This window comes from Ovis aries, chromosome 1 (assembly GCF_016772045.2).
Source record: "Ovis aries strain OAR_USU_Benz2616 breed Rambouillet chromosome 1, ARS-UI_Ramb_v3.0, whole genome shotgun sequence".
Classification (NCBI taxonomy): Eukaryota; Metazoa; Chordata; class Mammalia; order Artiodactyla; family Bovidae; genus Ovis; species Ovis aries.
Genome location: NC_056054.1, coordinates 10138085 through 10162650, shown reverse-complemented (window position 1 = coordinate 10162650; position 24566 = coordinate 10138085). Strand labels below are relative to the sequence as shown.

At 40.5% G+C, this 24566-nt stretch overlaps 2 protein-coding genes across 3 annotated transcripts; both read left to right on the top strand.

The window, feature by feature from the left end:
* The first annotated feature begins 5535 nt into the window (after positions 1 to 5535).
* LOC106990819 (large ribosomal subunit protein eL39-like) lies at positions 5536 to 5905 on the top strand. The gene has a single exon (XM_042236501.2). It carries the CDS (start codon positions 5583 to 5585, stop codon positions 5736 to 5738), a length of 156 nt encoding a protein of 51 aa, XP_042092435.1. The 5' UTR covers positions 5536 to 5582; the 3' UTR covers positions 5739 to 5905.
* Positions 5906 to 7133: 1228 nt separating this feature from the next.
* LOC105602104 (lysine-specific demethylase 2A-like) lies at positions 7134 to 23165 on the top strand. 2 transcript variants are annotated; one of them, XR_006059020.2, is made up of 4 exons: positions 7134 to 9529; positions 9631 to 9746; positions 15540 to 15934; positions 22254 to 23165. XR_006059020.2 is itself a non-coding variant. In XM_027967659.3 (3 exons), exons 1-3 carry the CDS (start codon positions 13608 to 13610, stop codon positions 22263 to 22265), a joined length of 498 nt encoding a protein of 165 aa, XP_027823460.2. In that variant the 5' UTR covers positions 13526 to 13607; the 3' UTR covers positions 22266 to 23165. The 2 variants fall into 2 exon arrangements, 1 of the variants encoding a protein (XP_027823460.2); XM_027967659.3 differs by lacking the exons at positions 7134 to 9529; positions 9631 to 9746 and adding an exon at positions 13526 to 13698.
* The last annotated feature ends 1401 nt before the right edge of the window (positions 23166 to 24566 follow it).

The following is a 24566-nucleotide window of genomic DNA, read 5'->3' as shown; positions in this document are numbered from 1 at the left end:
GACTGGCCTCAGCAAGGTGGACAGACACTGGAGCTTCTGTCTTCTGAAGACTGTTGGATCAAGATGGCTATTTCACTCACGTATCTGGTGCCTCAGCTGAGATGGTTGGAACTTTATATTCTTTGTTTCCACAAAATAAATATGTCTCAGATCCTAAAAGCAAAAGGGACTGGTGTATGTTTTGAGGCCAGTGAGAAAGAGGGACTTTAGAGAATGTTCAACTCTAAGCCTGTGGTGTGGAGAGACATTTAAATGACATTCTGTGGTAGCAATTCCAACAGACTAGAAAGCCATTCTGTCTGAGAAAAGGGTTTTGGATTGGGCAGTAGAAAAACACTTTGCCCTTAGCTGTAATAGACAAAAAGGAAAAGTGTTGCATGTGAGGATTCATTAATATTTTACTTTGTGTCTTAGGGAAACCAGCTCTTCATTTATATACTGATTTGGAACCAGGGATTGATTTTCATCAGATAAGATGGTGAATTTAACAAAGATGCGCTAGCTCCACAAGGACTGCTGGGTAAAATTATGAGTGAACCCAACAGGGCTCAGCGGGACAGCTTATCCTGTTCTCTTGCTGGTTTCAAACTTTAAACTATAGGGACTTCCCTGGGGGTCCAGTGGCTAAGGCTCCAAGCTTCCAACGCAAGGGCTATGGGTGTGATCCCTGGTCTGAGAAGTGAGATCCCACATGCCACACTGAAATAACTAATAATGTCATTTTTCCATTAGTCAAACCAAATTTTTCTATTCAGGGCCAAACCAGATGAAAGTAACAATACGGTTCCCTTTTATATGGAACCAAGTAATAGATATTATAGACTTTTCTGGTGGCTCAGTGGTAAAGAATCCACCTGCTAAGGCAGGAGACCAGGGTTCAATCCTGGGTCAGGAAGATCCCCTGGAGAAGAAAATGGCAACCCACTCCAGTATTCTTGCCTGGGAAATACCTTGAACAGAGGAGCCTGGTGGGCTACAGTCTGTGGGGTTGCAAAGAGTCAAGCACTGCTTAGCAACTAAACAACAACAGCAACAAATAGATGTTACTCATTTTTCTTTCCTTCATTTTTATACTTTTTGGGTTCTCTGATATATGGTTGTATTATAGACTTGTATACTCTTGTCCCTCCTTGTTTTTAAATTTTTTGGTGGAATTCGATTTAATATTTTACATGAGACATTAAAAAAATAACAAACCAAAGCAAATGTTTTTTTTTTTCCTCACAACTTTCCTTTATGGTAGAATTTAAAATAGTATTATTTTACATTTCCCTCCCCTTTTCTCAGGCAATCATTCTTTAAGTACTGTAGATTATACTTCCTAAATATCTAATTCAAGCCCTTTTTGTATCTGCCCAAACCATCCTAATTCAGTGTCAGTACACTCCACTTGGGCTCTGCTACACTTCACCCGTCTCCCCGCCTTCACTGGCACTTGACTGCTGTCAGGTTTTTTCCCCAGAACTCTAATTGTATTTATCCTGTGTTCAGAATCCCTTTCTCTTGTGCTGTGTTGGCCAGAAAGGAAAACTCTGAATGAACTTTTTGGCCAACTCAAGATGCTGAAGTTGAAACTCCTTACCAGGTCACATAAATCTCTTAAGAGCTCCTTATTTAGTTACACCTTTTGTTATGCCTGTGAAACAGTTGTTCATGCAAACTACACTATTTGTACTTCCCCAAGTGTATCTTGCGTTTTCTACCTCTTTACCTCTGTACACACTGCTCCAGCTTCCTAGAAAGACCTTCAGTTTGTCAGACTTACCAAATGGTGTGTAGTGGATCCGGCTGCTCACCAGTCAAAAGCCAATAAGCAGGCCGGGTTGGTGGAAAAGAAAGTTTGCTTTATTTCAGATGCCAGCAACTGAGGAGGCGGGGAGGGTGGCAGATGTCTGTCCAAAGGCCAACTCACTCCCCCTCTGACAAGTAGGGAGTGAGAGCCTTTCTAGACAGAAGAGGGGGCAGCTACATGCAGAAACGGCAGTCATCTCTAACAGCCACCTTCAAATCGGTCATCAGTGGCCTGACTAGCATCATTTAGGTTGTTTCAGGTACAGTTCATTTTCATTTCCAGGGTCCATTTGCTCCCATTTCTTTGCAGCCAATTCTCAGAATTGTAGCAGCTCATGTCCGGGGTAGACTCTGGTCATCGTGTAATTAGCTTCTCCACTTGGTGTTTCAGTATCTGGAAGACAGCTCGCAGGATATGGCTCAAGAGTATTATCTATAGCCCTTGGAAAAAGCTAAAGGCCCTTGACTAGGTTTAATGACTATAACTATTTAGTCTCCTATGACTGTTTTCCTTTGTTTCAGCAGCATTTCTCACTTCTCTGATTAAACTTGTTATTAAACTAAAGTTGTCCACAGACAAAAGGCACGCAGAGGACACGGGGGAGGGGGTGGTTGCAAGGACCATAGGGTCCTGCTCCGTTTCAAGACTAGCAAATATCAACTTTCAAGATACTCTTTTCTTTTTCTTATAAAACAAAGATTTTTTTTTTTTAATTTCCACAACTCAGAGGTACACACACACATGCAGACACACAAAGAAAAATGATGGTTCCTTTGGTGTTCCTTTATTGTTAACCATTGGATTTATTTGTCTACATACAGTCTGTTTCATCCATTAGACGTCTGAGTGGCAGGGACCATGTCTTACTGGACTTGAAATCCTCTGTGAGAATCCTGGTGTAAAATAAATTTAAAATAACTGTATAATTATTTTATATATTATATTAGAAATAATTTCTGTTTTACCAAGACTGAGCCTGAGAGAACAAGGCTTATCCAAAGTCTCTGAACTAGTAAATGGCAGAGCTGACACTCAGATATGAAATTTTTTATTCCAGATTTGGTGTCTTATCCACTGTATCTAGGGCTTCCCTAGTGGGTCAGCAGTAAGGAATCCACCTGCAATACAGGAGCTGCAGGAGACATGGGTTCAATCCCTGGGTGAGAAGGATCCTCTGGAGGAGGGCATGGCAATCCACTCAAGTATTCTTGCCTGGAGAATCTCACTGGCAGAAGAGCCTGGTGGGCTACAGTCCACAGGGTTGCAAAGAGATGGACATGACTGACGCGACTTACCACACATGCACACATGCCACTATATCTAAGATATGGATGATATCTTACATTTTACTCAGTCAAGGAACACTTTTTTATGGTCTACTAAAGTGAAGAAAAACTAAAGAGCCTCTTGATGAAAGTGAAAGAGAGGAGTGAGAAAGTTGGCTTAAAGCTCAACATTTAGAAAACTAAGATCATGGCATCTGGTCCCATCCCTTCATGGCAAATAGATGGGGAAACTGTGGAAACAGTGGCTGACTTTATTTTGGGGGGCTCCAAAATCATTGCAGATGGTGATTGCAGCCATGAAATTAAAAGATGCTTACTCCTTGGAAAGAAAGTTATGATCAACCTAGACAGCATAGTAAAAGGAGAGATATTACTTTGCCAACAAAGGTCTGCTTAGTCAAGGCTACGGTTTTTCCTGTGGTCAGGTATGGATGTGAAAGTTGGACTATAAAGAAAGCTGAGTGCAAAAGAATTGATGCTTTTGAACTGTGGTGTTGGAGAAGACTCTTGAGAGTCCCTTGGACTGCAAGGAGATCCCACCAGTCCATCCTAAAGGAGATCAGTCCTGGGTGTTCATTGGAAGGACTGATGTTGAAGCTGAAACTCCAATACTTTGGCCACTTGATGCGAAGAGCTGACTCATTTGAAAAGACCCTGATGCTGGGAAAGATTGAGGGTAGGAGCAGAAGGGGATGACAGAGGATGAGATGGCTGGATGGCATCACCGACTCAACGGACATGAATTTGGGTGGACTCTGGGAGTTGGTGATGGGCAGGGAGGCCTGGCGTGCTGCAGTCCACGGGGTCGCAGAGTCAGACATGAAAGAGCGACTGAACTGAACTGAATGCAAAATAAGATACAGACCTTCAGAATTCACTGGCTGGCCTGTGGTTAAAACTCTGGGCTTGCACTGCACGGACCATGGATTCAGCCCCTGATTAGGGAACTAAGACCCTGCATGCTGCACGGTGTCACTGGCCCACACCCTCCTCCAAAAAAGATACAGCCCTTGCCTTTGATATATAATGTTTAATATGGAATTATCTTTACCGTCGTGGAAGAAGAAAAAAAATATGCCTTCAATGGTTCATACTAATGAACCATTAGTAAATAATATATTGTTACCTTTAGGAAATAGGCTTTTTTCATATTAGACTCCACACCTTCCTTTTGCTTTTATCCCATCTGGTGACTAGGCCATTTCTGCATGTGTTTTCCTGGAAGCTTCACACGTCACTTTACTTACTAATTCTCATTTGCCACAAGGGTCATTCTGACTTTGATATTTTCACGTGAATTCAACTTCTGCTTCACATTTTCAACTGAAATTCCAAAATGTTGAGATATACGAATTTATCATCTTCTGATTACCTTGGTTCTTTCTATCGTGATCTGGGCCTAGTACTCACTTCTGCCAGCCGCTGATAGATCACTGTTCTTTTCTCCCGCTCTGCTCTGTGCCAACTAGCCCTACGTGTGTGCTCAGTCGACAAGTTGTGTCTAACTTTTTGCAGGCCCATAGGTTGTAGCTCGGAGAAAGCAATGGCAACCCGCTCCAGTACTCTTGCCCGGAGAATCCCATGGACAGGGGAGCCTGGCGGGGTGCAGTCCATGGGGTCGTGAAGAGTCGGACTTTCTTGGCTAGAATCCAGCAGAAATCTTTATCCATCTAGCCCATTTTTCTTTTGCCAGTATTGGCGCCAGTGCTTAGGAAATGACAACAGTCCTGTTTCTAGATTCCCCAAGCAGAATTCTCCAGTGAAGGCAAGGAAGTGGTTTTCAGAGGAAAAGATAACTTCTCGACATGGAAGTATAGTAAATAGTAGAAGGGAATACAAAGTGTGGCTAGACTGACAATGAAATCCGTCGCTTGGGATCCAGACCACTTTTCCCTGTAGAGAGGCATTGGTCTGAAATGCAGCCAGAGGAAGCCTTTAAGTCCTGTATGGGGATATAAATAGATTTCGAAAGATTATTCTCATTTTTAAAGCCTTATATTCCAGCTTCTGAGAGTGCTTCTGAATGCTGTGTGAGAATGGAAATGTAGAATTAATATCAGAGGTTTATAGTATTACACTCTTATTGTTACCCTTTTTTTCTTGTTCAGTTCAGTTCAGTTGCTCAGTCGTGTCTGACTCTTTGCGACCCCATGAATTGCAGCATGCCAGGCCTCCCTGTTCATCACCATCTCCCGGAGTTCACTCAGACTCAACTCCATCGAGTCCGTGATGCCATCCAGCCATCTCATCCTCTGTCGTCCCCTTCTCCTCCTGCCCCCAATCCCTCCCAGCATCAGAGTCTTTTCCAATGAGTCAACTCTTTGCATGAGGTGGCCAAAGTACTGGAGCTTCAGCTTTAGCATCATTCTTTCCAAAGAAATCCCAGGGTTGATCTCCTTCAGAATGGACTGGTTGGATCTCCTTGCAGTCCAAGGGACTCTCAAGAGTCTTCTCAACACCACAGTTCAAAAACAGTTCTTCGGCGGTTGAGTTTTCTACTCACCATGTCTTCTCACAAGACTTTCAGGATCAAGCGATTCCTGGCCAAGAAACAAAAGCAGAATCATCCCATTCCTCAATGGATTCGAATGAAAACTGGCAATAGAATCAGGTACAACTCCAAGAGAAGACATTGGAGAAGAACCAAGCTGGGTCTATAAGAAGCAAGCTGGGTCTATAAGAAGTGGTCTGAACATGTGTGCCACACATGTTCAGACCACTTTTTTAAGCAGCCAAATCACAGTGAGAACATCACTACTGTAATGCTTGGCTCCTGATGTATCTTATTTCCTAACTATCAGTCTGAGACTCAGTAATAAATATGAAACGCTGAAAAAAAAAAAACACAAAAAACAAAAAAACAGTTTTTCGGTGCTCAGTCTTCTTCACAGTCCAACTCTCACATTCATACATGACCACAGGAAAAACCATAGCCTTGACTAGACGGACCTTAGTCGGTAAAGCAATGTCTCTGCTTTTGAATATACTATCTAGGTTGGTCATAAGTTTTCTTCCAGGGAGTAAGCGTCTCTTAATTTCATGGCTGCAATTACCATCTGCAGTGATTTTGGAGCCCCCAAAATTAAAGTCTGACACTGTTTCCACTGTTTCCCCATCTATTTCCCATGAAGTGATGGGACCAGATGCCATGATCTTTGTTTTCTGAATGTTGAGCTTTAAGCCAACTTTTTCACTCTCCTCTTTCACTTTCATCAAGAGGCTTTTTAGCTCCTCTTCACTTTCTGCCAAAAGGGTGGTGTCATCTGCATATCTGAGGTTATTGATATTTCTCCTGGCAATCTCGATTCCAGCTTGTGTGTCTTCCAGTCCAGCGTTTCTCATGATGTACTCTGCATATAAGTTAAATAAGCAGGGTGACAATATACAGCCTTGATGTATTCTTTTCCTATTTGGAACCAGTCTGTTGTTCCATGTCCAGTTCTAACTGTTGCTTCCTGACCTGAATACAGATTTCTCAAGAGGCAGGTTAGGTGGTCTGGTATTCCCATCTCTTTCAGAATTTTCCACAGTTTCTTGTGATCCACACAGTCAAAGGCTTTGGCATAGTCAATAAAGCAGAAATAGATGTTTTTCTGGAACTCTCTTGCTTTTCGATGATCCAGCGGATGTTGGCAATTTGATCTCTGGTTCCTCTGCCTTTTCTAAAACCAACTTGAACATCTGGAAGTTCATGGTTCACGTATTGCTGAAGCCTGGCTTGGAGAATTTTGAGCATTACTTTACTAGCCTCTGAGATGAGTGCAATTGTGTGGTAGTTTGAGCATTCTTTTGCATTGCCTTTCTTTGGAATTGGAATGAAAACTGACCTTTTCCAGTCCTGTGGCCTCGGCTGAGTTTTCCAAACTTGCTGGCATTTTGAGTGCAGCACTTTCACAGCATCATCTTTCAGGATTTGAAACAGCTCAACTGGAATTCCATCACCTCCACTAGCTTTTGTTCGTAGTGATGCTTTCTAAGGCCCACTTGACTTCACATTCCAAGATGTCTGGCTCTAGATTAGTGATCACATCATCGTGATTATCTGGGTCATGAAGATCTTTTTTATACAGTTCTTCCATGTATTCTTGCCACCTCTTCCTAATATCTTCTGCTTCTGTTAGGTCCAGAACATTTCTGTCCTTTATCGAGCCCATCTTTGCATGAAATGTTCCCTTGGTATCTCTAATTTTCTTGAAGAGATCTCTAGTCTTTCCCATTCTGTTCTTTTCCTCTATTTCTTTGCATTGATCGCTGAAGAAGGCTTTCTTATCTCTTCTTGCTATTCTTTGGAACTCTGCATTCAGATGCTTATATCTTTCCTTTTCTCCTTTGCTTTTCACCTCTCTTCTTTTCACAGCTATTAGCAAGGCCTCCCCAGACAGCCATTTTGCTTTTTTGCATTTCTTTTCCATGGGGATGGTCTTGATCCCTGTCTCCTGTACAATGTCACGAACCTCATTCCATAGTTCATCAGGCACTCTATCTATCAGATCTAGGCCCTTAAATCTATTTCTCACTTCCACTGTATAATCATAAGGGATTTGATTTAGGTCATACCTGAATGGTCTAGCAGTTTTCCCTACTTTCTTCAATTTAAGTCTGAATTTGGTAATAAGGAGTTCATGATCTGAGCCAGTCAGCTCCTGGTCTTGTTTTTGTTGACTGTATAGAGCTTCTCCATCTTTGGCTGCAAAGAATATAATCAATCTGATTTCGGTGTTGACCATCTGGTGATGTCCATGTGTAGTCTTCTCTTGTGTTGTTGGAAGAGGGTGTTTGCTATGACCAGTGCATTTTCTTGGCAAAACTCCATTAGTCTTTGCCCTGCTTCATTCTGCATTCCAAGGCCAAATTTGCCTGTTACTCCGGGTGTTTCTTGACTTCCTACTTTTGCATTCCAGTCTCCTATAATGAAAAGGACATCTTTTTTGGGTGTTAGTTCTAAAAGGTCTTGTAAGTCTTCACAAAACCGTTCAACTTCAGCTTCTTCAGCGTTACTGGTTGGGGCATAGACTTGGATAACTGTGATATTGAATGGTTTGCCTTGGAGATGAACAGAGATCATTCTGTCATTTTTGAGATTGCATCCAAGTACTGCATTTTGGACTCTTTTGTTGACCATGATGGCTGCTCCATTTCTTCTGAGGGATTCCTGCCCGCAGTAGTAGATATAACGGTCATCTGAGTTAAATTCACCCATTCCAGTCCATTTTAGTTCGCTGATTCCTAGAATGTCGACGTTTACACTTGCCATCTCTTGTTTGACCACTTCCAATTTGCCTTGATTCATGGACCTGACATTCCAGGTTCCTATGCAACATTGCTCTTTACAGCATCGGATCTTGCTTTTATCACCAGTCACATCCACAGCTGGGTATTGTTTTTGCTTTGGCTTCATCCCTTCATTCTTTCTGGAGTTATTTCTCCATTGATCTCCAGTAGGGTGTTGGGCACCTACCCACCTGGTGAGTTCCTCTTTTGGGGACCATACTCACTGAAACCATACTCACAGAAAGCTAGTCAATTTAATCACACTAGGACCACAGCCTTGTCTAACTCAAGGAAACCAAGCCATGCCTGCGGGCAACCCAGGACGGGCGGGTCATGGTGGAGAGGTCTGACAGAGCGTGGTCCACTGGAGAAGGGAACGGCAAGCCACTTCAGTATTCTTGCCTTGAGAACCCCATGAACAGTATGAAAAGGCAAAATGATAGGATACCAAAAGAGGAACTCCCCAGGTCATTTTTTCTTGTAAGTAAAAGCATTTATGAGAGAAAAGTAGAACTGGAATGAAAACAAATGATGCTTTTAAGTGAGGGCTGAATTAGAACAGCTCTATCTCCAAATCCAGCGTCACTTTGTTTACTTTAAATCTATTTAAACGGTATCCTGAGTTTTGTCCTTTTGATCTTGGTTACCACCTTGGAATCGAGGAACACAGGCCTGTCTTTTGAAGATACTGTATACCTAACTAACAGGCCAGCCAGCTAGGGGCAAGGAAGGGACTGCCTAGGTGACAAGCTTAATGCCCTCCTTCACTCTGAGTCCTGTATTGGTTCCAGGTTCTACAATCAAACCCCAGGGAAGCCCTAATGCTGTTTGATCAAGTGGAGGACAGAAAAGGTCTACTTCCTTGAGACCTCTAGAATTTCCCAAATGGTCAGGTTCTGTAGGCTGGGAGGATTGCTTGCTTCTCTTCTACCTGTTGGTCTTAAATTTGTACCTGTTTTATCAGTTGAGGGAGATGACTGGGTCATGTCAATGGCTGTTAACAGAATGAAGTTTTTTAATCCACAGGTCTTCAGGCTCATCCTCCCTTCAGCCCACAACCTGGAGCTGTATGAGAACTGGCTGCTGTCAGGGAAACAGGGAGACATCTTTCTGGGTGACCGGGTATCAGATTGCCAATGCCTTGGGCTCAAGCAGGGCTATACTTTCGTCATTCCCTCAGGTAAGCAAGATGGAAAAAAGTGAGTTGTCTACTCTAGCCTCTGAGAGAGCCACACTACAGTGAGTGCTTACAGCCTCTGCCCTCCGTTCCCTTTCTCCTAGGCTGGATTCACGCTGTGTATACTCCTACAGACACATTGGTGTTTGGAGGCAATTTTTGGCATAGCTTCAATATCCCCATGCAGTTAAAAATATACAACATTGAAGATCGAACACGGGTAAGTAACTATGTAAGGATTAAATGCGAAGAGGTTTCATATATCTGTTTTTACTCTGCTTACTGTCCAACACTTAAACTATTGTACTTTAAGGCAGTGTAAATGTGTACACTGCCTTTCTCAACTGGGGTTCCATGAGAGAATTAAACTTTGTAGAAAATGATTTCTGTGTCTTATTTTGTCAGTTTCCCACAGGGTGTTACATAGCTGATAAGTCCTCCGGGATATATAGGGGGAAAGTTACATGCAGTAGATACCTTAAGGCAAGAGTTGACAAACTTCTTTGTAAAGAACTAGACAGTAAATATTTTAGGCGTTGTGGGCCATACAGTATCTGTCACAAGCACTTACTCCTCCTTGTAGAATGAAGCACTTGTAGACAGGTGAGGATGGCTCAAATATAATACAATTGTATTTATGGACACTGAAATTTGATTTCATAGAATTTTCTTATGTCACAAAATTCTCTTCTAGTTAGATCCTGCCTTTCCCCCCCACCATTTAAAAGTGTGATATGTTAATGATTGATGGATCTTGGAAAAGCTATGAAAGTCTTAGTGGTACTGCTCTATAAACTTTTTGGTGGATTTGAAAGTTTCCAGAATTAAAAATCAAAAAATTATTAATGAGTAATTCATTATTTTTAGAAGGAATGGTGTCTGACTAATGATCAGTTAATCATTTTGGTGCCTATTTTGAAACATGTATTTTGGTTAGAGCTACCTATTATATAAATATTATACATAAGAGACAAGATTGTTGCTGTTGGAGTTATAGAGATTGCCCTGTTAGAATTAAGAGAGGATACAGTGCTTTTAAAATAAATTTTATAGAAGTGAATTTTATAGAATTTTAGAGCTTGTTAAGTTGATTCTGAAGGAGATCAACCCTGGGATTTCTTTGGAAGGAATGATGCTAAAGCTGAAACTCCAGTACTTTGGCCACCTCAGGCGAAGAGTTGACTCATTAGCAAAGACTCTGATGCTGGGAGGGATTGGGGGCAGGAGGAGAAGGGGACGACAGAGGATGAGATGGCTGGATGGCACCACTGACTCGATGGACATGAGTCTGAGTGAACTCCGGGAGTTGGTGATGGACAGGGAGGCCTGGCGTGCTGCGATTCATGGGGTCGCAAAGAGTCAGACATGACTGAGCGACTGAACTGAACTGAACTGAAAAGTAGTGAATCTACAGAAGATATAATAGTAGTTTAGTGAGTTTGAAGTTAAAATAACAGTAAAAATAGTTAAAATGTTTTATAAGAGAAAAATCACATAATTTCATAGTAAAATACTCTTATTTAACTCAAAATCATTTTGCAATAATACCATCTACCTTGTTGTAAGATTCAATCTGAAAATATTTTTAAAAAGTGTTCCTTTTTTTGGCCAAAAATTGCCATTATGCCCATTGCTTGTTTGCTCAGTTTGAGGGAAGAAAGGGAGGATATATATTCAATACTGTAGGTAAAATGAGCACCTTAAGTCTGCATGGAAAAGTCTCCTGCAGACTGTTAATCTGGTAATAACAAATATGGTTTGTCTATCTAATTTTCCTAGACTTTGTTTATCAGAAAATGTCAAATTTCAATATCTAACTGACATACTGTTCCATTTTTCCTAAATATGACTTAATTCTTTCCTTCCAAATAAGGAACTCTGTGCTTCCATGAAATTTCACTGGGTCCTCTACACATGTCCACAAAGGCTTTTTTTTTTTTTTTTTTGCTTTCTACACCCAACCTTTTACATTGCCAGTACCAACCTGACATACATTTATTATGTTACCTTCTTTAAACGTAACAAAGTTTAACGTAAAAGAGAATGTGTAGAGAATGCTTTAGTAAAGAAATGTAGAATATGTTACAAATTTAATGCAATATGTTAGTTACTTTTGCCATACCAGTGTAGAAATATACTATTTGAATTGAGTATTGCTAAGTCTATTGATAGTGCTTAAAGGTTCAATAATTTTATAATGAATATGAAAAACTTTTTTTTTCAAAAATTCTAACCCAGCCTTTGAAATTGATGCGCTCTGTGGTGTCTAGCAGCATAGGTAAACGTAATGGGGTAGTTGGGGTGTATGATGTCCTGGCTATGATTAGTTCAGTCTCTTGGGTTCCAAGTGAAAATTAAAAGTGTAATGCCCATTTTATATTTTACTTTATTTTTTAAAACTTAAAAGGCAAACAGAAGCACAGTGCATTATGTTTAATTTGGGTGGGGATCAAGTATCTATTAATTCTTGTGTTCCCTCCTGCTGTACCAGAAATAAATTACTTTTATTTTCAAACAAGGGAGGAGAAACCTCTTCTAGCTGTTGAAGCTGTAGTGGCATCAGAGACTAAGATTCAGAGCCTAAAGCCTTTGCATTGGAAAGCTAATGAAAAGTACATGTCTCTCCTGCCTTGCAATGAGGAAAGTGATCTTATTCCCCAGTGGTGCTCTGTGACCTAGTGAAGGGTTTTGAAGAGGGATTCCATCTGAGTCTCCTCGATTTGGAAAGATTGCCTGACATGGAGCTTTGAAAAGTAGGTGGGAACATTCTCAGGAGTTACATATTCAGATCCATCTTAAAAGTATTGTTTTCCTTATCCTTTGGAAAGAAGCCCTCTCTGAAAGAAGACAGGCAGAATATACGAACAGAGATCCAGCAGGTTTGGTTCAGTACTGCTGCAATACAGTGAACATTGCCACAAACTGCATCACTGGAGTATTTTTCTTTTTCCAGTGCATATAAAAGTTATATTCACATTATACATAGTCTGTTAGTTATTTTTACATTACTTGTTGCTGTTAATGTACAGTAGCATTAGGTCTTTTAAAAAAAAGCATGTACTTTAATTGAAAAATACTTTATTGCAACAAAATCCTGTAAAGCAGTTATCCTTCCGTTAAAAAATGATTAATTATGAAAACACACCAAAAAAAGACAAGTTAAAACAGGAAAAGAAAACACTTTATTGCTAAACAGTGCTAGTCATCATCTGACAAACGCAGGGTTGCTACAAACCTTCAATTTGTTAAAAAAAAAAAAAGGCCACAGTATCTGTGAAACTCAGTAAAGCAAAGCACAGTAAAATGGGGTATGCTGGTATTCAAGATAATCTCCATGGTTGATCTTGCTCCGTGATTGATCCATGCTGATTTGCGGGTTCCTTGACCATGATAAATCTAAAGGGCAATTATTTTTATTATAATTCACCTGGAATAATTTCATACTATTTTGGGGAAGAATGGAAAGAAAGCTAAAGATAGCAGCTGATGAGGCCACATAGAATAGTAACCTGATTTGAGGACATACCATCTTGGTAGAGTACAAACTATGAAGCGGGCAAGCTCAGAGCTAACAGTGGGAGGAAATACTCAGTCTGGTGTCCTAGATGAGGTACAGCTTGGGAGTGCATCTCTAATTGTACTTTCATGCATGTAAGGACATAATAAAAACACTTTCCATTATATTCTGTGTTTCATGGCCTTCTGACTCAGGTACAGGCAAGAATGGTTGATATATACAATAAGTATATTGTGCCTGAATAACATTTTACTGTCTCAAAACTTCTTTTTGATGCTTTCCCACTCAACCAGACAGCTTCTTGATAGTTCTAAGTGGTCTTTCCAAGTACCTGTTATCTTTAGTGATGATTTCCCAAGACCAACATTTTTTAAGTTGAGAGATTCACTTAAATTCTTGCTCCACATGGCAACCTAGGATTACATGTTAACTACAGTTTTTCCTGAGTTAATTACTGGAGTGATTGTTTGTTACTCTTTCCTGAAAAATTATTAGCTTGATTTTCTCATTATTTTGTTCCCATGTTAAGTTCCTAATAAATTCCACTATCCATTCTACTATGAGATGTGTTGGTATGTGTTGGAGCGCTATGTGTACTGCATAACCAACCGCTCTCACCTAACTAAGGAATTTCAGAAAGAGTCCCTTAGTATGGGTAAGTGTTCCACCTACATGAACTTTCTTACTCCACAGGACTGAGGGTAAGGCCAGGGATATTCCACAGGCTATTCCCCAGTTGTTTTGTTTTTATGGTTTATCTTTTTACTTATCTACTTAGAAGTACCGAATCCATTCATTGAAGTTTAATACGGCTATAGTTGATCCTCCTACCCAGACGTGAAATATTAGATGTGAAATATTCTGGATCTCATCTGGTGTTAGTACTTTGCTTTTCAAGAAAGTAATCAGTTGGAAATTCCCTGATGGTCCAGTGGTTAGGATTCTGTGCTTTCACTGCCATAACCCAGGTTCAATTCCTGGTTGGGGAACTAAGATCCTGCAAGCGGCTCTGTATGGGCAGAAAGAAGTCTTAACATGTTTTATTGTGTAAAGAACAGTCTTTGGCACAATAAAAACTAGGATTGCATCATCAGAGTTACTCTTATTGTATTTCAGGCACCAAACTAAGCAGTCTGTATAAATTGTTATTACCTGTGAGGTGTATATATCATCCATATTTTACAAATGGTGACATCAAGGTTCAAGGAAATTAAAAAACTTGCTCATGATCTGAGTTAATAAATGGGAATGTTACAACTTAAATCATGTTGGTAAGATTCTAAAATGTGTATTCTTCTGAGTTTTAATGTCTCCTTGACTTACATCAGGAGAAACATTTTATTGGATGTCAAGGTAGTTTCAGTTATACATTTTTAGGCTATTCCATGCCTTGAAAATAAAGAGGAGCCAACACTGCCATATCCTGTGGTCATGTAAGCAAAATACTTCGTGCCTTAGCATTTCCTCTGAGGATAATTGATGTTGTCATTTGAAAATAAAACATGCTCAACAATATGTGAAAGCAGGATACGGAATTGTATATACAGCATGATCCTAATTTTGTTTAAAAATATGTCAAGTTGTAGTTATACACATATGTACAGAAAAAGATGGAAAGACAATCCATCACACGGTTGTTTCTCCAAGGGTGGAGAAAAACAGGATGACTTACTTCTTTGCACCTTCCTGTATTTTCTAAATTATTAATAGTCAGCATTTATTACTTTCATAATAAAAGCCTACTTAACATTTAAAAATTCTTCTTTCAAAACTTTGACTATTAAAATCTTTCTTTTAAAAAATATTCATGTTATTTTATTAGCCATATTGCTAAGATTTTGATTCCAAAGCTTAATTTTATGGCCAAAATTTTGAACAAAGGCGGTTTTTAAATATATGTGCTTCATGTTTTTGTTGTTTAGTTACTAAGTCGTGTCTGACTCTTTTGCGACCCCATGGACTGTAGCCTGCCAGGCTCCTCTGTCAATGAAATTTTCTAGGCAAGAATACTAGAGTGGGTTGCCACTTCCTTCTCCAGGGGATCTTCCCTGACCCAGGGATCGAACCTGTGTCTCCTGCATTGGCAGGCAGATTCGTTACCACTGAGCCACCAGGGAAGCCAGTGTGCTTCATATTAGTCCTAGTCTTTTAAAAGATAATGAGATTATAACCCTTAAATTAAGTTTGAACTTGAAACGCACTTACAGCTATTTTCACGGGTAACTGATTTTCAGCACAGTTTATTAAAGACTGCACCCTTCCCAATCTTTTAAAAATCCAGTTGACTGTTGCCTCAGTTGTCCTACTAAGTCAGGATCCCGTTTTTACTTGTAACTGATTTTCAGTTACAGATGGCTTGGAATAGGGAAGACCGTCTTTAAACTGGGGTGACTTTGTCATTTATAACTTCAGGGCCCCTCTCGTACTACCTATTTCTCTTGTTGACCACATGGCCAAGTGGCACATTCATACCACACTTTTTCCTCATACTGGCAGATCTGGAGTTAAATGGGTTGGAGTCTGGAAACGGGGACGAGGAAGCAGTAGACCGAGAGCCCCGGCGCTTGAGCAGCGGACGTTCTGTCCTCACCAGCCCTGCGGCCAGTGGGGTCAGCCTGGATTATGATGGACTGGGCAAAACCTGCCGAAGTCTTCCAAGTCTGAAGAAAACTTTGTCTGGGGACTCATCCTCTGACTCTAGCCAGGGTTTCCAGAATGGCCAAGTGGGGGATTCCCAGTGTAGTCCCCGAAAGGACAGACAGGTGCACCTGACCCATTTTGAGCTTGAAGGCCTTCGTTGCCTTGTAGATAAATTGGAATCTCTGCCACTGCACGAGCAATGCATCCCTACAGGGACAGAAGACGAAGACGCTCTCACTGCTGATGCGAAGGTAAGGGTTCGTTGTGTTGCATAGCGGCTGCTAATCTGGCTAGGACAGTCAGTTTCTGGATTCTGAGAGAAAATTCGGGCGTTTCGGGTGATCTTGGTTCAACCAGAAAGAAGAGTGTGTGTGTATTTGGGCTGTACAGTGTTTCAGTTCCTAGAATGAGGTTAGGTCCCTATTAGGAAAAGGCGAACATTTGAATGTTCAGTGAGGATTTAAATCTAATCTTAAAAATGCAGATTACAGGCTGACCCTAGAAAAAGGGTGAGCCTGAGAAAAATGTTTATATTAAGAAATGTTACTTAGAACTTAAGTTACACTCTGATAAAGAGGCCTATTTCAGAACAAAAATGGCCAGTAAAATCTCTAGCAGTCTTATCCCAAGGAGTTACCCCCTTCTAACTCTTGCCCTCAAGACTCCAATACTTTGGCTACCTAATGCAAAGAGCTGACTCATTTTAAAAGACCCTGATGCTGGGAAAGATTGAAGGCAGGAGGAGAAGGGGATGACAGAGGATGAGATGGTTGGATGGCATCACCGACTCAATGGACATGCATTTGGGTAAACTCCAGGAGTTGGCGATCGACAGGGAGGCCTGGCGTGCTGCAGTCCATGGGGTTGCAAAGAGTCGGACACTACTGAGTGACTGAACTGAACTGAGCTTCAAATTTATCTACATTAAGACTTAAATACATTGGGGCAACTTCTAAGAAAAGTGTCATTTTAAATGTAATTCATCTTACTGCCAAATTGAGTTTCTTCACGTTGTATATTTTTTTCTTCTTTCTCAGTAAGTCTCCCAGCATTCAGTTCAGTTCAGGTGCTCAGTCGTGTTTGGCTCTTTGCGACCCCATGGACTTGCAGCACACCAGGCCTCCCTGTCCATCACCAGCTCCCTGAGCTTCCTCAAACTCATGTCCATTGAGTCGTGATGCCATCCAACCACCTCATCCTCTGTCATCCCCTACTCCTCCCACCTTCAATCTTTTCCAGCATCAGGGTCTTTCTCAAATGAGTCAGTTCTTCACATCAGGTGGCCAAAGTATTGGAGTCTCAGCTTCAGCATCAGTCCTTCCAATGAATATTCAGGTCTGATCTCCTTTAGAATGGACTGGTTGGGTCTCCTTGGTGTCCAGGGGACTCTCAAGAGTCTTCTCCAACACCACAGTTCGAAAGCATCAATTATTCAGCACTCAGCTTTCTTTATAGTCCAACTCTCACATCTGTACATGACTACTGGAAAAACCATAGCCTTGACTAGACGGACCTTTGTTGGCAAAGTAATATGTCTGCTTTTTAATGCTTAGTAATCTTAAAAGTCCAACCCACTCCTCATATATTGGTCTCAAAGAAATGAATTTATTTTTAGGGAATCCAGATTTGAACTGTCTGAACTGGAAAGAGTTCTAGTAAATCCTTCCTCATATATCTCATATGAAACCATTGGGGACTACCCCAGAGGTCCAGTAGTTTAGACTGAGCTTCCACTGCAGGAGACATGGGTTCAGTCCCTGGTCAGAGAACTAAGATCCCACATGCCACCCGGTGTAGCTAAAAAAAAAAAAGTAACCGTTAATACAAACACAAACAAGTTTTTAAATCACTGTTTGGAATTATGTCTTCAGAGCAGGGCATGGGTATGTGTATTAGAAAGCTGGTTAACCATTTGTAGCGTGTTATTTTTAAAACCTTTTGTATAGATTGTTTTAAGCCACAGAAGAATTTATAAGGAATAATTTTATGTGACCTTAAGGACCTTGGTTAATTCACTTGAACTTTCTGAGTCTCAGTACCTTTGTTTATTGAGGCTATTTCCCAGAATTATAGTGTAAAGATTGAATGAAATACTGTAAGTGAAATAGCTCAGTAAACTATACAATATAAATTTATAGTTTATGAAGTTATTTCACCTATATGATTTCTCTTTTTCTAAACATTTTTTGGGTAATTTTTATTTAAACTTTTTGTTTATTTTTGGCTCTGCTGGACCTTGGTTGCTGCTTGGGCTTTTCTCTAGTTGTGGCGAGGGGCGGCTGCTCCCTAGTCGTGGTGTCCAGGCTTCTCACTGTAGTGGCTTCTCTTGTTGCAGAGCACGGGCTCTAGACACATGGGCTCAGTAGCTGAGGCTCCTGGGCTCGAGAGCGCAGGTTCAATAGTTGTGGTGCACAGGCTTATATTCCACTGTATGGATAAAACAGAATTTGTTTATCCACTTATCAGCTGATGGATGCTTGGGTTGTTTCTGCTTTTGTGAATGGTGATGCTATGAACATTCATGAACAAGTTTCTGCGTGAACATGCGTTTTCAGTTGAATATCTACCTAGGAGTGAGATTCCTGGGTTTTAAGATAACTTGCCCACTTCCCACTAGCAGTTGTATGACAGTTTTAATTTCTCACCAACACTTGGCTGTTTTCAATGTTTTGATTATGGCCCTTCTAGTGGGTATGACGGAGATGGCAATGGCACCCCACTCCAGTACTCGTGCCTGGAAAATCCCATTGGGTGGAGGAGCCTGGTGGGTGCCGTCCATGGGGTCGCTTAGAGTCAGACACCACTGAGCGACTTCACTTTCACTTTCATGCATTACAGAAGGAAATGGAACCCACTCCAGTGCTCTTGCCTGGAGAATCCCAGGAACGGGGGAGCCTGGTGGGCTGCCGTCCATGGAGTCGCACAGAGTCAGACACGACTGAAGCGACTTAATAGCAGTAGCAGCAGCAGTGGGTATGAAATGGTGCATCACTGTGTTTTTTTTTGTTTTCGGCTACTCTGTCTTTTGACTGGAGAGTTTAAACCATTTAAAGTAATTACTGGTAAAGAGGGACTTACTTCTGTCATTTTGCTATTTTCTGTATGCCTTATAGGTCTTCATCCCTTACTTCCTCCGTTACTGGCTTCTTTTGTATTTTTTTTTTTTTGTAGTTAAACATTTAGATTCCTTTTCTTTTTTTTTGGGGGGGGTATATTCTCTAATTTTCTCCAATCTACATTTTCTGTTCTTTATTTCAATTTTATACATTTTTGTACCTAGTATTAAGTTTCCCCTTGTAACTCTTTATTCTTGCTTCACGCCTTTTTTTTTTTGGACCTTCAGTTCATTATTTTTTTTTACTTTACAATATTGTATTGGTTTTGCCATACATCAACATGAATCTGCCACAGGTGTACACATGTTCCCCATCTTGAACCCTGCTCCCTCCTCCCTCTCCATACTATCCTTCTGGGTCATCCCTGTGCACCAGCCCTGAGCATCCTGTCTCATGCATCCAACCTGGACTGGTGATTCGTTTCACATATTATACATGTTTCAATGCCATTCTCCCAAATCATGCCACCCTCGCCCTCTCCCACAGAGTCCAAAAGACTATTCTATACATATGTCTCTTTTGCTGTCTCACATACAGGGTTATCGTTACCATCTTTCTAAATTCCATATATATGCGTTAGTACACTAACTGGTGTTTTTCTTTCTGGCTTACTTCACTCTGTATAATACACTCCAGTTTCATCCACCTCATTAGAACTGATTCAAACGTATTCTTTTTAATGGCTGAGTAATACTCCATTGTGTATATGTACCACAGCTTTCTTATCCATTTGTCTGCTGATGGACATCTAGGTTGCTTCCATGTCCTGGCTATTATAAACAGTGCTGTGATGAACATTGGGGTACATGTGTCTCTTTCAATTCTGGTTTCCTCAGTGTGTATCCCCAGCAGTGGGATAGCTGGGTCGTATGGCAGTTCTATTCCCAGTTTTTTAAGGAATCTCCACACTGTTCTCCATAGTGGCTGTACTAGTTTGCATTTCCACCAACAGTGTAAGAGGGTTCCCTTTTCTCCACAACCTCTCCAGCCTTTTTTGTTTGTACACTTTTGGATAGCAGCCATTCTGACTGGGGTGAAATGGTTCCTCATTGCGGTCTTGATTTGCATTTCTCTGATAATGAGTGATGTTGAGCATCTTTTCATGTGTTTGTTAGCCATCTGTTATGTCTTCTTTGGAGAAATGTCCATTTAGTTCTTTGGCCCATTTTTGGATTGGGTCGTTTATTTTTCTGGAATTGAGCTGCAGGGGTTGCTTGTGTATTTTTGAGATTGTTAGTTGCTTCATTTGCTATTATTTTCTCCCATTCTGAAGGCTGTCTTTTCACCTTGCTTATAGTTTCCTTTGCTGTGCAGAAGCTTTTAATTTTATCTAGGTCCCATTTGTTTATTTTTGCTTTAATTTCCAATATTCTCGGAGGTGGGTCATAGAGGATCCTGCTGTGATTTATGTCGGAGAGTGTTTTGCCTATGTTCTCCTCTAGGATTTTTATAAAGTTTCTGGTCTTACGTTTAGATCTTTAATCCATTTTATTTTTGTGTATGGTGTTAGAAAGTGTTGCTTCACGCTTTCGATTGACTTCCCAGGTGGCTTAGGGGTAAAGAGTCTACCTGCTAACGCTGAAGCCGGAGGGGCATGTTCGATCCCTGCACTGGAAAGATCCCTTGGAGGAGGGCATGGCAACCTACTCCAGTATTCTTGCCTGGATAATCCCATGGCTAGTGGAACCTGCTGGGCTCCAGTCCATGGAATTGCAGAGTTGGACACGACTGAGCAACTGTTCGTGAATGCACAGATGTTTTCAATATTATCCCTTCTCTCCTTGAGGCTACTGCTTATGTATAAGTTTTTTGTTCTGTATATTTATCTTCTTGTACTGTAATTTAGTCAGTTTGTTGTATTTCTTCTTATGTTCTCCAACTATGTAATCTTTTGCTGAGTTCCTATTTGTCTGGGACTATCAGGTCTGTTGGCTAGGTAATGGGCACCATGGAGAAAGGCAAAAACCCAGGCTTGGTGTTGGTCATCTTCTTCTATCTACCTTAGAGAACTCCTTGAAAGTGAAACCAATATAGAACAAAGAGTAAAGCTTAATGATAAAGAGGAGCAGCTGTGGTAACATTATTTTCATGGTTTCCAGTTCTACCTGAATTCAGCTTCACAATTCACCAAAGGAATATTTCCTTAAGCTAGTTTGAGTTGCTTCTGTCTCTTGATAACCAAAATAGCCTTCACTACTAGCTCAGCTGCCTTTATCATATACTAAATTTCATTATATACCTGGTCCAGTGAACTATCTATTCGTACACAAATATCATATTTTAAATTTAATTGCTTTAGAGTTCTAGCAGTCTTTTTTTTTTTTTTTCCAAGAAAAGACTGTCTTTGGTTTCCCACGCACTCGTCTTTTTTAACGTCCTTAATTTCTTAGTTGGCTGCACTGGGTCTTCGTTACTGTGCACAGGCTTCCTCTGGTTGTGGTGAGCGGGGGCTCCTCTCTAGTTGAGTGGTACACCGGCTTCAGTAGTTGTGGTTCATGGGTTCTAGAGCACAGGCTCAGCAGCTGAGGTCCGTGGGCTTAGTTGCTCCATTGCATGTGGAATTTTCCCAAACCAGGGATCGAACCTCTGTCAGACTGGCAGGCAGATTCTTAGCTGGACTGCCAGGGAAGTCCTGCACTCATTTTCTTTAATGGAATGGTTATATACATCTTAGTGTTCTTCAGAGAAACAGAACTAATACACAGGCACATTTCAGAGGGGCATACTTTTGATTAAAAAGGAAAATGAAGTTTCCACATATTTGGAAGAAAACAAAATATGGTTATAACTGCCATTAAGGAAGAACTGAGCAGGCACCAGTACAAGGTAATTAAACAAGATGGATGTAAAAGCGTAAGTCCATTTGAGGCAGGAAAGTGGGTAGTCCATGGAGTTGATATAGACTTCTTCAAGGGACATACTGGTAGAAACTCAGGTGGAGTCAAATAAGAGAACAAGAGAGGGCTTTTTGGTTTTATATACATATATAAATTTAAACATGCATGTTGGATACCTTTCAGGGTGCTTCTTCTCCTGAAGATTCTTGTAATGTCACTGTAAGTAATAAATCGGGTAACTTTTTATCCATCTTGGTTTAATGGCTATTTTGTAAGTTTGCATGAAGAAAACCATGAACTAAAAAAAAGAGCCAAGGAGGCTCATAGGGAGACTCACTTGAACAGTGTTCCACGTGAGCTGGCCTGGGGCTGTAGTAATCTAGAATTATTTTTCAACTTGCTTATTGCCCTTGCCATCTCCCTAGAAAATTTGGCCTGCCTAGAAAGGAAGTAGAATAACATTAACATCATTTCCTAGGTATAAAAATGGATGAGGTAAGATGCTTTTTACTTTCTTACTTTTTAATGTTTTTAGTAGATGGTAAGCACTCAGTAAAATGGTACACAATTCATACTGATAATTTCAATTTCATATTGCATATTTAACTTATATGCAGAGTACATCATGAGAAATGCTGGACTGGATGAAGCACAAGCTGGAATCAAGACTGCCAGCAGAAATACCAATAACCTCAGATATGCAGATGACACCACCCTTATGGCAGAAAATGAACTGAAGAGCCTCTTGATGAAAGTGAAAGAGGAGAGTGAAAAAGTCGGTTTAAAACTCAACATTCAGAAAACTAAAATCATGGCATCTGGTCCCGTCACTTCATGGCAAATAGACAGGGAAACAATGGAAACAGTGAGAGACTTTATTTTTTTGGACTCCAGAATCATTGCAGATAGTGACTGCAGCCATGAAATTAAAAGACGCTTGCTCCTTGGAAGAAAAGCTATGACCAACCTGGAGAGCATATTAAAAAGCAGAGACATAACTTTGCTGACAAAGGTCCATCTAGTCAAAGCTATTGCTTTTCCAGTAGTCATATATGAATGTGAGTTGGGCCATAAAGAAAGCTGAGCACTGAAGAATTGATGCTTTTGAACTGTGGTGTTGGAGAAGGTTCTTGAGACTCCCTTGGACTGCAAGGACATCCAACCAGTCCATCCTAAAGGAGATCAGACCTGAATATTCATTGGAAGGACTGATGCTGAAGCTGAGACTCCAATCCTTTGGCCACCTGATGTGAAGAACTGACTCATTTGAAAAGACCCTGATGCTTGGAAAGATTGAAGGCAAGAGGAGAAAAGGATGACAGAGGATGAGATGGTAGGATGGCATCATCAACTCGGTGGACATGAGTTTGGGCAAACTCTGGGAGTTGGTGATGGACAGGGAAGCCTGGCATACTGCAGTTCATGGGGTCACAGAGTAGGATATGACTGAGCCACTGAACTGATAATGTTATACATACTATTGTCTAGGTCTTTACGTACCTACTAATAAATATATTACCAACAATTTATTGTTAACAGAAAATATCTTTTGTTCTAATTTTATCAAAGTTTTAAAAATCAGGCACAAAAGTTAAAGCTTTAGCAATGCTATAGTATTTGATATCATTTTCTTAATTTGATATATTATTCTGTTGCATTTCATAAATAAATTTCCTAGTATTAAAACACCTTTACATTCCTGGCATGAATTCCAATGGGAAATAGTTAATCATTTAGTAACATTCTTACAATAGAAAATGTCACATGTAAAAACTGAGTTAACAATACAATGAATCCCTAAAGTACCCATCACCTAGACTCAACAACTATAAATCATGGCAAATTTTTCATCTTGATCCTCACATATTCCCTCTCTTCTATGATTATTTTGAAGCCCCAGATTACATGTTGGTAATTTCATGACTAACAGCTTAAGTAGTCACTAAGCTTTTCTCTAAAAGTGACTTTTTAAAAAACAGATAACCACGACGTCATTACAAATATCCATTTTTTCCCCAGTTGCTTAAAGGTCTAAACATGGTCTACACGATTTGTTGCTATATGACTCCTACTTCTAAAATAACAGCTTTATTGAAATATAATTCATGTATCATAAAATTCTCTTTTGAAAAACTATTTTCTCTTTGGCCACACTAGGTCTTCGTTGCTGCACTTGGGCTTTCTCCAGTTGCAGTGGGTGTGGGCTTCTTAACTGTGGTGGCTTCTCTTGTTGCAGAGGCGCATGGCTTTAGCAGTTGTGGCTCATGGGCTCTGGAGTGCAGGCTCAGTAGTTGCGGTGCTTGGGCTTAGTTGCCCCACAGCATGTGGGATCTTCCCAGGCCAGAAATTTAATTTTGTCCCCTTTTTAACCACTGGACCACCAGGGAAGTCCCTAAATTCCCTCATTTTAAAGTGTACCAATCAGTGACATTACCCCCAGGACTGTAATAAATTTTTTTTTCAGGTATACTTATACATGTATCATCCTATTGCTCTTTTAGAGGATCCTCTGCCATTTTTTCCATGTTAGTTTTTGTTAGAAGTGTTTATCCTGTGCAGTTTCCCAGGATTTGGACTTTGCTGGTTAATCCCATGGATGTTAGTAAGTTCCTCTGACCCCCTACATTTCCAGTGAACAAGCAGCTAGATCTAGGGTTTTGACAAAAGACTCCAGATTGAATTATTTGGCAAGATTCATAGCGAGTGTTGTATCCAGTCAGGAGACTGGAACCACATGAGTTATCTGAACTATAGGACTAGAAAGGCTCAAGAGCACCAAGGAGGTATTACAGGCTGCTAGGACTGGGAGAGGAAAAAAAAAAAGAAGAGTTGAAATTAATACTTAGCAGCCTGATAGAGTCCTATAGAACGGAAATTCAGATATCTGAGGATGCCTTTCTTAGCTAGTGCTAATATTAGGAAGTACACAA

Excerpts from the sequence above, each read along its gene's own strand:
- LOC106990819 (XM_042236501.2), top strand. The coding sequence starts at position 5,583 with ATGTCTTCTCACAAGACTTTCAGGATCAAGCGATTCCTGGCCAAGAAA.
- LOC105602104 (XM_027967659.3), top strand. The coding sequence starts at position 13,608 with ATGTGTTGGTATGTGTTGGAGCGCTATGTGTACTGCATAACCAACCGC. Across the intron at positions 13,699-15,539 it reads GAAAGAGTCCCTTAGTATGG|ATCTGGAGTTAAATGGGTTG; the intron begins GTAAGTGTTCCA and ends TCATACTGGCAG.